The sequence below is a fragment of the Podarcis liolepis genome, assembly GCF_965112155.1.
Source record: "Podarcis liolepis genome assembly, contig: SUPER_9_unloc_1, whole genome shotgun sequence".
NCBI lineage: Eukaryota > Metazoa > Chordata > Lepidosauria > Squamata > Lacertidae > Podarcis > Podarcis liolepis.
In genome coordinates this window covers 1,170,262-1,182,615 of record NW_028148963.1, presented here as the reverse complement: position 1 = coordinate 1,182,615, position 12,354 = coordinate 1,170,262, and the positions used below count along the sequence as shown (strand labels likewise).

Below are 12,354 nucleotides of genomic sequence, written 5' to 3'. Positions count from 1 at the left end.
CTCCAGAACTGTACAGTGGTACCTTGGGGTAAGAACTTAATTTATTCTGGAGGTCCGTTCTTAACCTGAGGTACCACGTTAGCTAATGGGGCCTCCCGCTGCCGCCACACCGCTGCTGCACAATTTCTGTTCTCATCCTGAAGCAAAGTTCTTAACCCGAGGTACTATTTCTGGGCTAGCGGAGTCTGTAACCTGAAGCGTCTGTAACCTGAGGTACCACTGTATACAGATAGATCTCAGGGTGATTTGCAGGAGATTGCCAAGTGTTCCTGATTCCCAATTGTTTAACAAGAGCAGCAAGAAAATCATTTCCACCACCTAAGTGAGGCTGCTGGAATGAAGGGAGCCAAGCAAGGATGGACCTGGAGGTCTTTAGCTACACAGATCAATGTATGGTGACCAGTTAAAGAGACAGTCAAATCTGCTCCTAGTTTAGATAGGCAAAATGTAACTATTCAGGGCATTGTATCGCTAAAAGCAAGCATTTCAAAATCCTATGGATTTACTAACATGGCTCAGTTGGTAGAGCACGAGACTCTTAATCTCAAGGTCACGGGTTCAAGCCCCATGTTGAGCAAGATTCCTGCGTTGCAGGAGTTTGGACTAGATGACCCTCACGGTCCCTACAATTCTCTGATTATACTGCCCACTGAGTAACTTTGGCTTGATTGTTCCCTTTCCACTTGATTTTGTATGTAGCCTATTTAGTCCCCCCACAAAGGGTATCAGAGTTAACAGAAATTATGTAGTTTTAGTATTTCATCTTAATATACCAGTGTTTGTTTTAGTATCTCATCTTAAGTAAGTTCCAATATTTCACACTCTAAGCTAACGTATTTGAAATAAGGCCAATTGCTTCTATCTTTTCCTACAGCTGCAGAAAAATAGCTGGCATTGAAACTTTTGAAAAAGATTTTTGTCCCCAGTTCAGCAAGAGCATCCGGGGCAGATTCAAGTTCCCAGCTAACAAAAAACAGAACGAGGAAAAAAAAATAAAAATAGAATGAGATGAAAAGCGAAACAGTAGACAAGGCAAATAATCCAGTTAGGGATGCCTGTAGCTTTCTTTTGCAAGTCTTATCTAAAACTCTGCATATGAGCTGGGATTCTAATGCATGTTACACTAGAAGGAAGGGAGGGAGGCTACAGGCAAATCGTGCCTGGGAGCACGGGGCAATGGCACATAGCCTGCCCGCCACTCTCAAGCCTCCCCCGGCGCCAGCCTGGGGAGGTAGTGCCAGGAGGCGGTAGTGTCGGGAAGCAGGTGCGCAGCGTGCTTGGAACCAGCCGCCAGTTCAGGGCGATAGTACCAGGAGATGGGCCGCACCAGCAAATAACCCTTGAATTTTAAAGCTGCGGCTTTTATTTTGGCCAATGCCGTACGCAATGTCCTGGCAACTGCTACTACTTAAGGGTCTAAAACTGATAAATGATGACAGTGAATACAAATCATCTGGCCAGCAGGCCAACGAGGCAGCTCAAACGGCAGCAGCCTGGCAGCAGCAGAAGCACTGGCAGCAGGGGCACAATAATCAGCCTGCGAAGCATCGTCATGGCAGTGGTGGCAGGAAATGGTGGCAGAAGCCACGAGGACTCGCAGGCCACCACTGATTGTGCTGCCATTGCCAGGCCTTGCAGGTTGTCGTTGCTTCTGTCAACACGTACTGCGGTCATGGCAAGCTGTTTCTGCCACTGCTGTTTCTGCCTCCCAGCAGGTCTGCTGGCAGTCCCAGATTATCATCACCGTACTCTGGATTGTCCTGATTGTCCTGAATATCACCATTTGGTAGCCAAGCCCAAAACCAAAAGTCCAGTTGGGATGAATCTTGGCTTGTCTGCTGATGAAACTGAGTGTTGATGATTGATAATATTGTCATTTATCCGTTTTAGACCCTTAAGTAGTAGCAGTTGCCAGGACATTGTCCTGTTTGCCGCTGTGTAGTTCCTTATTTCTGACATTGTGGTAGACTGCAATATTTAGCTGGTGATAACATTGCAGTGTTTAGCTGATGAGTTACTGTGATGTTGAAAACCAGATATCGCCTAACCCTTACACACATTGTGAATCGTGATATATTGCCAGCTCAATTATGATGAAACAATTATCAAGATGTGAATTTCAAACCGGTGTTGGACGATATATTGATATATCACCCAGCCCTACTCCAGATATCTTGTAGATGGGATGTCAGGGAAGAGGCTAAGACTTGTTTTATTTGCTAGAGATTTAGGGAGCAGATTGGTAAATGGTAAAAGGGGGAGATAAAAGGGGGAGTAAAAATGAAGTTGAAAGGCACCTTCAAAAGTGTTAACTCTTTCCAAAACAACTGCAAGAATAGAAGCTCACATAGATCAGGAACGGTAGCATCAAATCCTTGAGGATGTCAGGATGTCAGTGTGGTTAATGAGCAGAATCAAGGAAGCTATTACAGAAGCCTTATTTCAGAAGATGGAAGCCTTGCCCATAGGAAGACAAAAAAGGAGCACAAACACTGGCAAAAGAAATGCAGGCAAACAAGAGAGCCGAAAGAAGAATCTGGGCAGCACATTGCTATAAACATTAAGAAAATGTAGTTAACTACCATCAGAACTAGGAAACCAGCCACAAAGGTGGTTGGACTGCTGGATCACAAGGGAGTGAAAGGGGTGCCGAAAGAAGAAAAAGAGACTGCAGAGAGACTGAATTGACTCTTTGTGTACATCTTCACTGTGGAAGATGTACAACAGCACCAGCTCCAAACTGGTATGTTCACAAAGAAAGTGTGAACAGCTAAGGCTGAGATCTATATGCATCTACAGATGAAGGGTGGTATACAAATTTAATAAAAATAATAAAATTAAAATAAGACAATTAGTGGCAACGAGGAGTTCTAGATCTTATTGGCCCATTAAAAATTAACTATTCACCAGGTGCAAATGTTATCCCTCCTGAGTTTTTTTCAAGAACTCAAATGTTATTATTGCTGGTCTGCTAACAAAACTATGCAACTTTTCCCTAAAATACCAGCTCCATACCTGAAGACTGGAAAACGGCCAAATGTAACATACATTTTTAAAAGAGATCAAGTAAAGAAGATGTCATTTAGCATATGGACAGGGAGAATGCCATACAGACTACGAACTTGGACTTTGAATACTCTTTTGATAGTTCCTCCTCAAAGACTCCTTTGTGACCCCAATGTGACAAGAGGGCAAGCCGTCGGATGAAACAGTAGCTGGATAAAGAACAGGAAGCAAAAGAGTAGGAATAAATGTTCAGTTCTCACATTGGAGAGAGAAGTTGGGTTCCCTCAGGAGCTATAGTAAAGGTAAAGGGACCCCTGACCATTAGGTCCAGTCGTGGCTGGACTCTGGAGTTGCGGCGCTCATCTCGCTTTATTGGCCGAGGGAGCCGGCGTACAACTTCCGGGTCATGTGGCCAGCATGACTAAGCCACTTCTGGCGAACCAGAGCAGCACATAGAAACGCCGTTTACCTTCCCGCCAGAGCGATACCTATTTATCTACTTGCACTATGACGTGCTTTCGAACTGCTAGGTTGGCAGGAGCAGGGACCGAGCAACGGGAGCTCACTCTGTTGTGGGGATTCAAACTGCTGACCTTCTGATCGGCAAGTCCTAGGCTCTGTGGTTTAATCCACAGCACCACCCAGACCCAGATTATCTAGTTAGGTGAGATGATGACATTTCCTGAAAACACCAAATTTATTTGGGGTGGTAAAGATGAAAGGGGGTTTTCAAGCTCCAAAAAGATCTATCCAAACAGAATGAATACAGCAAAGGCAATTCATTGTAAATAAGTTTAACATGATGCACACTGACAAGATCTGAACTGAGAAACAGCTCTTGGGGGTGTGGTGGGCAGCTGAATTAAAAGGTTGAGCAGCCCTGAAAAATGTAAATTCCATATGCTAGGGATCATTAGAAAAGGGTTTAGAAATAAAACTGCTAACAATGTCATTTCTTTAAACAAATCAATGGTGCACTCACCTTCAAAATACTGGATATAGTTGCATCTCTAAAAGAATATTGTAGAGCTGGAAAAGGTGCAGAAAAGGGCACCTAAAATGATCAGGGGGCTGGAACAAACACTTCTATGAGGAAAGGTTATTTACATTTGGCCCTTTCTATTTTTAATAAGGCGAGTAAAGGATAACGAGAAGGGCTTTATAGCTTTCTTTATACATGGGGTGAAGAAAATAGATAATACTAGAAAAAATGGGGTCATCAAATGAAGCGGAATGGCAATTCAGAGTTCACTGAGGTCAATGGGAATTGCTTCTAAGTAAAAAATATAGAGGCTTGCATTGTTAATTCCTTATAAAAAATAGACATTAATTGCATAGCAGCAATCAACTGTTCAAAAATACAGGTGCCCTGAAAAATAATTGCACCGAAACACTCCCCTTTCCTAAAAGTACCACTGCATGAAACAGTTGGTGAAAATCTGATACTAGAACTTTGGCACTGCAATACAGATACTTTAAGTTGTATTACTGAAGTTTCACATTAATGCTATTGTACATCTATGTCATTCTCCCATTCTGCCCATTGATTAATATCTTCAGAGGAGGCCTTACAGACCTTCATTTGTGGCAACTTGGAGGAGGGTCTTCTCTATGTGACCTCTCAGCCTGTGGAATAAGTTCCCCACCGAGATATGGCTTCTGGAGAGCTTCTGCCAGCTGTTAAAGCCTATCTAATTACTCACATTTCCCTGGGCCTCTGATGCAAGTTCAATGATTCCTGGTCTTGGTAATTGTAATATGGGGTTTTATTGAATATTAAATTGTTTCAGAATTGTTGCTTGGTTCTGAATTAGTTTTATTATTCACCGATTTGGTACTTAAAAAATAATAATACTGGAAAGAGCATGAATATTCTAAATACAGGACTATGTACATTAAAGTGAGGCATTTTCTTACGGTCATTAGAAGAGGGCACGTGGAATCTAATTATGTGCCTAAAATTAATACCATCAGAGCTTTGGATTACAAACGGAGGCAGATTTGACATGATGTCTGCTCTGGTTACAGCACTGTCCAGCGAGCAATGGTTTGTTTCCTTTACATGCTAGTAAGTATGGAAAACCATGAACAACAGAGAAAGAACAAAAACAACACAACAGAAGTCTCAAGTGAAATAATGAAAGACTATGAAAAAGTTATCAGTTTCTTTTTCTTAAAAAGGATATCACAAAGCTATGCCTGAAAAAGTAGCTATTATAGTAAGCAGAATTTTGTTGCCGCTGCCAATTTTAACACACCTGTGCTTTCTATGTAATTTGAATTTCCACCCCACCACAAGAATATATATATCTAAAGTTGCCAGATTACAACATGAGGTCCTGCCGGCCCCTTTAAATGCAGAGTATGTGGCTACAATATCGTTTTGCCTCGTTCCTGGTTCCTTCATTTTCCCCATAGCTGCTGTAATAGGTAAAGGGGATGGGCGTTGAATCCTGTTTTAGGATTTAAATAAACAGGCAAGATTTGGGGGGGTTGCAATCTGGCAAACTCTAGCCTACCAAGAAAACTGGCAGCCATGAGAGAGCTCTTTATACATACATTAATATAAAAATGGGCAGCTCATTTTATAACAATGACTTCATGCTATAGTCAGTTCATTTACCTAACCCGCCCCCCCCCCACCAGTGTGGTTCAAAATGATTGCATAAGGACACATTCAAGATAGAGTCCTCAAGAAATCAAAATATGCACGTTATCCCTCCACCGCCCCCACCCAGTATGTTTATATAGGCTTGGAAATAATACAGATAAATGAAAAGGGACATAAGCTAAGCAATTAAACATTTTAGCCTCTTCCCCAATTTAGCACAATTCTGCATTTTTAAATATAATTTGGTTGTGTCTCCCCTCCCTGCAATTTACAATTTGCCATTCTGATTCTGAATAACTGGAAACTAGCCCCCCCCCAATTAGTCAAGATTTAAATTTTATCTTCTTTGGTTTCTTATATACCCATATTAAATGTTATTTTTAATTACACACCCAACCTTCTTTTCTAACTATGCCTTTATAACGAAAAGATTTCAGCTCTGTACTGTTAGTTCTCTGTCTGAATTCAGATTCCTTAGACTATTACACCAAGTAGTGCTTTTTCCAAGAATGGACATGCACAGCTGCTAAAGTGGTCAGCAGTCTATTTTCATAATACTGGGCTCTATCAGAGTAGGGAGGGGATATAGTTGTATCCCAGTGGATGCTTTTCCCATAGTATCTGTGTAAGGAAGTCTCATTGCTGCACATACATCAAGCTTCCTGGTTCAGGAAGACTGTGTGCTTTAAACTTTATTGAAAGGAAGCAGAATTTAGTATATGCCTAACTTTTTCAAGACTGTGCTCAAAATGCTTTAAAACATCCAACTTGAAAATTGCAGAGGGTCTTGGCAGACCACTTAATGCTTTTCCTGCCTGTTGTAGCTTTTCAACTGCAGTGTGTGAGATGTTGTATGGTTAGTAATTGCATTAGTAATGCTTCTTATATCACTTATATATTGTATTTTTATTATATTCCACAGAATTCAAATTGCAACACAATAAGAATACAATTGAAGAAATAAAAGAAGCAATTAACACAATTATAAATCAGTATATTTAAGGTGACGGATAGGCCATCTCTCATCCTTCAACCACAAATCCACAGACAGAACGCAGACCTCAATGAAGCTTGTAATTTGCAGACCAGTTTGGGAATTCCTGCTTGAAAATAATGCACTCTCAAAGCAAATGGGAAATTCAATTTTATACAGCGAAACATTAAGCAGTGCTAAACACTTTTAGCATTGCATCGTTTAAAATGGTAGATTCCTGACTTTTGTAAAAATAGTAAGAATGCTCTTCTGTACTGAGCATTTTCACTTGTCTCATTTTAATGGAAAGTTAATACAGATTTTGTATAGGGGTGAGGGGGAGATGAAATACAACTTACCCAGTTGGTACTTTGAGTAACAACTTGATACTTGGCCAGTGCTGCATAATTGCCTCGTATTCCTTTCTCTGATATTCAGGTTGGTAAGCTTGTACTGCGTCTTCCTCCTCTTGCTTGTCTTCTTAGGGACCTCGGCAGGACCATCTTCAAAAGTGACACGCTTGCTTGGTTTCTTGCAGTCTTGCTCAATATGCAGGTCTTCAACCAAGCTGAAATTCTTAGCTTCCTCAGCATCCTTCTCACATCTGTCAGACGTTCTCTGCTTAGCAGAATGGGACCTTAAAGTACAGTGCCTTTTCCCCTGAAAGTAGCCGTCACTGGCACTACGATCGACAGATTCCGGAGTGCAAACAACAGTGCTACTGAAAGAATGCTGCTCTTCAGATGGGTTGATTTTCTTCAAAAATATTCTACAATCCTTAAAGGTTTTGTCTTTCCAGTCATCTTCACCAAAGGCATGTGCTTTCCCGATATTTTTTTGGTTGTGATCTACGGATTGTGCGCTTGGTCTACAATTATTTGTCAAGCCAGGCTTTGTGCTGAGGTCTGTCAATTGTGTTTTCTGTTGATAAAATGCACCTGTGATTTCATTTCCAGTTGAAGTGCTACTCTGAGAGTCTACAAGAATTGCGGGCGATTTAGTGTCTACTGTACCATTCTCGTGGCTTGTGCTCGTTTTGTTGTTAATTTCCTGACTTGTGTTAGCAAAACGCTGGCTTTGGCAGAAGAATCGCAAATGCTGCTTTTTCGATTTCCAGTCACTTGTTCCATGATTGTACAGCTTTTTCACTTGTCTCCACCGATCGTGCTGTAAATTCTCAAATTTGGTTCTTCTTAATTTCGCTAAAGTGAAGTTACGTTTCCTCTTTAAGACTCGAGACCTGACTATTTTATGGAGGATTTGTATCTTTCCCGCCGATTTCGATGGCGTGGATAGTGCAAATTTTTTAAAGTGCTTTCTCAAAGGACTAGTATTACAATCGCATTGTCTTGTTCCAATTTTAAATTGCCGTGTACTGATTACTTCAACAGGATTGCGAGCATTCGCCTTTCTCACTAATGCCAGTGACTGTGTTTCCGTAGTTTGCATAAACCATGTGCACAGTTCATCTATATTACACTTTTTCTGGAAAAGCATTTTTATAGGAGAGTTTTCAAGCTGTAACACGCAGGAGTCCAAAGGCTTTGATACTTTAATGCTATAGTCTTGTTCAATATGACACCGCTCATCATAGAGGCATTTTTCAAATTCTTCTCCGTTCACGTGCAACCAAGTATTTGTTATCTGTTCATATCTACTATTTAGTTCTTTTAACAAGGAATCATTAGAAATGGAAGGATCCCACCATCTGAGGGAAGAATTTGATGAAATGGTGGGATCTGACGACATTTCATTAACAAATCTAAACTTATTATTCTCTGAACTTTTTTTTGCTTTTTCTGGGGCCTTATTTCCTGAGGTATCTTTGGGTGCCATGTTTGAATGTTTTATTTTTTGATTCTTAGCATTTTTCAAACAGAGCTTATAGGATTTGTGTAGAAAGGCACGTCTACAAGACAGCGAGTTAGAGGATGCTAAGGACTGTAAGAAAGGCAGCGATGGTCTTCTATCTCTAAGAGATTGTCTCAAAGGGATTTCAGGTTTACTTGGCGCTATTGTAATAATTTCATCTGCAAAATCCTTACTTTTATCATTCCAATAGCTTTTTGATACATCCAACTTATTGCATTGTTGATCAACCTTCTTAGGAGACCCATGTTTTTCTAACACAGTCTCTTGTTCTAAAGGAGGCAGGCAGCTGTTAATACTCACTATTCTTTCCTGAGATGAAATCTGGTTAACAGTCACTGATATGCCAGATATTTTTACTTTTGCTGGTCTACCAGGTTTTCGAATTATATTTAAAGGCTTCTGTTTTGGTCTTACGATATTGCTACAATGGGATGGTAGCACTGGGCTGCTCTCTAAAGGTCTAACATACTCATAGCCAGATGCAGAGGTCTTGCGTTCAATAGAGCTTTGCATACTTCTGTTTTTTGGCAAACTATTCCTTGTTTCTGAGTTTTGCTTCACTTGATCAGATTCACATACAACATGATTGTGAGGACTTGGTACCAAACTGACTACATTTAAACTACTTTCAGAAACACACCTCTTAGTCCTTCGTGACCTTCCAAAGACCACTGTCACAGTAATGTTCTTGTTAATATTACTGTCCTCTAGAACTTCTGCATTGGAGCTCACGCTTTTTTTCCTAGCACTGATGGAATCACTTATATTATTGGCATTTTCAGCATCTACCTTAGGCTTTGGCGGTCGGCCAATTGGACGCTTAATCTGCTTCACAACTTGAGGACCTAATTTTTTTGGTCGGCCCGGTTTTCTTTTCAGAGAGGATCCATTGCCACTTTGTTCTACAGGATCTTCATTTGGCTTGTGCTCACCAATGTTTGTTTCATGAGCAATTACTGAAGGAAAAACAGAATTTACTTCATTTTTAGGGCTGTTTTCAAGAGAAACAGTTTTACCAGGATCCACAGCTTCCAATTGTTTTTCTGCCAGCACACTTGTTTTCCGCTGAAGAGAATAAAGGTCAATGTTTAATTTAGCAGAATCATTTACAGAGGTTAGTGTGTATTTCACTCCTTCGCTACTATTAATCTCTGAAAGGAACATAAGTTTTATAGGACTAGTGTAATTTAGTGCTGGAGAATTATCTCCCACATCAGAACTTGATTGCAAGTCCTCATTATGGTAAGTCAACGTATCTGAATTGAATGCTGATGATTTCAAAAGGCTTTTATATCCTTCATCAGACACTTTTTCTTCTTTTGTTGGCAGACATTCCTGTTTGCTATTATTGCTACATGGAACATGAGCCTGTGACAGTACATATTGTCCCGTACTTCCACTTTCACTCATGCTAATAAGAAGACCGTTTTTAGCATTCTTGTTGGCTTCATACTTGTGCGTATCTTTCAGTTTGCTGGATATTTTATAACTATTAAACAATGGCTTTTTAGTCTTTTGAGCCATATTTATTGTGTCTTCCAAACGCTCTACAACAACATGTAGATTTGTGTTTCGAACAATCTTGTTTATATCTTCATTGCTGCACGTTTGGGCCTGTAAATCTTTAAGCATTTTTTCTCTTTCCATGCAGTTAGGTTTTTTCCCGTTTGAGGATTTTTGAAATAAAAAATTGTTTGTCACATACACAGAGCACCACACAGGAGGAATAACATTATGTTTGGTCCTGTCCAACATCCTATCATCATCTCCCTTCAGAGAGACTGGATCCATATGTAGTTCACAATTTCCATGTATTTTAGCCAAGCTGCTTTGGGATGCTGTAGAAGTATTTTCTGAAAATGCTACTAAACCAGAATTGGTCTCTGAATTATTCAGAAGTAGTTCTACTGTCTCTTCTTGACCTATTGGCAAAGACTTTGATTTAATGGGAGAAAATAGCTGATATTTATTTTCATTAATTTGTAAAGAATGATCTTTTGATGTGCTATGATTTTCATTTTTGTTTGGTGATAGTTTGTAATTTTTTCTCACATTTCTTTTTGAATTTGCCTTTTTCCTTATGAAGGTTTCATCCAGACTGGCTATCTCTCTCTTAATTTGCAACGATTGTCTTTTAAACAGTGATGAATCGGGGGAATTATGCAGTGCAAGTAAGGTTTCTTGCCGTTTGCGAAATCGTGTTTGGATAATTTTATTTTCTGCTTCTTTGTCATGCTGGCTCAACAACTCCATAAAATTATAATCATTTGCCTTAGCATCATGTAAGAGAGAGGTTATGAAGCTCTGTAATTTAAGATCAGATTCTGTTCTCCCATCACTCTTAGATAATTTTGCAAGATTTGCTGTATCAGTAGTTTCAATTGATTTTAATTTCTCATTAATTCTATCCATTAAGTCCTGAAAGGCGGCAGCATTTTCAATTTTTTCAAGCTTATCAGAATTTATAAGGCTAGTTTCTTGATTTGCACTTAGAAAAGTCTTATCCACGTTACCGGCCACTTCTGCAATGCATAATTTATTTTTCGGTTCACACACAGAACAACGTCTTTCAGCTCGCGACAGGGAAGGAGGCTGATTATGATTCATTTCAAGTCTATTTAGAGATCCTTCAACTGATTCCTCCAAATAATCATATTCGTCAGCTTCCACAGGTGATAGTGTAGGTGGCGAAGGGCTGTGGCCTCTGCTAGCTTTGTTAATCTTTTGCCCTGCTGAAATGAGATTTGTACAAAGTGCTGTTCTTGCCGCGTGGCTCTTACACTCCTTTAACTGTTTGAGGCAGCACCTAGGAGGACTAGAAGGCACAGGATTCCCTTTGTTTACCACTGTGTTAACATATCCAACGGTCACAGACTGGCACGACAAACGATCTAAGTCTTTCACAGAGACTGACAGAGGTGGCAAACAGGTATTTGGTCTTTGATTTTGTAAACAGCACCTTTTCATTTGCATGTTGCCATCACAACTGCAGACTGGAATGTGCACATCATCTTCAGATGCTTCTGAATGTATAGTTTGCGGCAGCTGGCAACTGCCAACAGAATGAATACACGATTCTTGGATTAAAAATTTCAACATAGCTAAAATCTGATGCCCGTGATAAGAGCACAACGATTCCAAAACTTTGCTTAGAGCAGAATTTCCTCTTTCCAATTTAGATGTTTCCTCTGATTTTGCACCATCTGTTGCACTTGAACTGAAAACGAAAAGCAGATCAAAACAAAAAGGAAATTGCAGTTAAATATGGCACAATATGACTGAAGATTAATTCTGATAAGGTACCAAAACTCTTATTTCAAAAGTTACACTTCCACTGAGGTTCTGCATATACGTTGTATGGAACACATACAACATTAATGAATCTGCTAACATTATGTGATACAACAGTAAGAAAAACTCAAGCTTGGCTAATAAATTGTTTTCTTAGTCAGATAGATTCTCCAATATAAAATATGCAACTGCACCTTCCATAAAATAGTCTAACCACAGAAATAATAAGCCTTCATTTACTCCAGTGAGATAATATTTTAATTTAAACAATAGTCACGATATGGTTGTCATCCTAATCACATTTTAACTATAAGTAAATTACATTTAAATCAATAGGACTCTGGGCCGCTTCACACATGGCCAACTTCTAATACAAATATCATGTCTTAATAGCAAATTTCGTGAGTTCTAAAAGTACATTTTGTGCTACAAAAGCACACAGCGCAGGGAAAAAACCCTCAGTTGGTTGATGGTTTCCCCTACTAGTACATGGAGCAAAACATACACATTTAAATTTATCAGACATGACTGTATATTTGTTTTTATTTTGATTATATATTTTGTGGTTTTATATTTTGATTTTGTTCTGTGAACCACCCTG

The 12,354-nt window shown here is 39.7% G+C and overlaps 1 protein-coding gene across 6 annotated transcripts in view; it reads right to left on the bottom strand.

Annotated features, from left to right (window-relative positions):
• The window catches only part of LCORL (ligand dependent nuclear receptor corepressor like), a 60,579-nt gene that overhangs the window by 8,226 nt on the left and 39,999 nt on the right, over positions 1 to 12,354 (bottom strand). For 4 of the 6 annotated variants that reach the window (XM_083520505.1, XM_083520507.1, XM_083520510.1 and 1 more), the window contains exon 7: positions 6,950 to 11,679. The exons of 1 other annotated variant lie outside the window; for it this stretch is intronic. In XM_083520505.1, the coding sequence (XP_083376631.1) occupies positions 6,950 to 11,679 (4,730 nt within the window). Of the gene's footprint in view, positions 1 to 1,385; positions 3,216 to 3,988; positions 4,036 to 6,949; positions 11,680 to 12,354 lie in introns of those variants that run through there. One more of the 6 variants, XM_083520508.1, reaches the window with a different exon arrangement.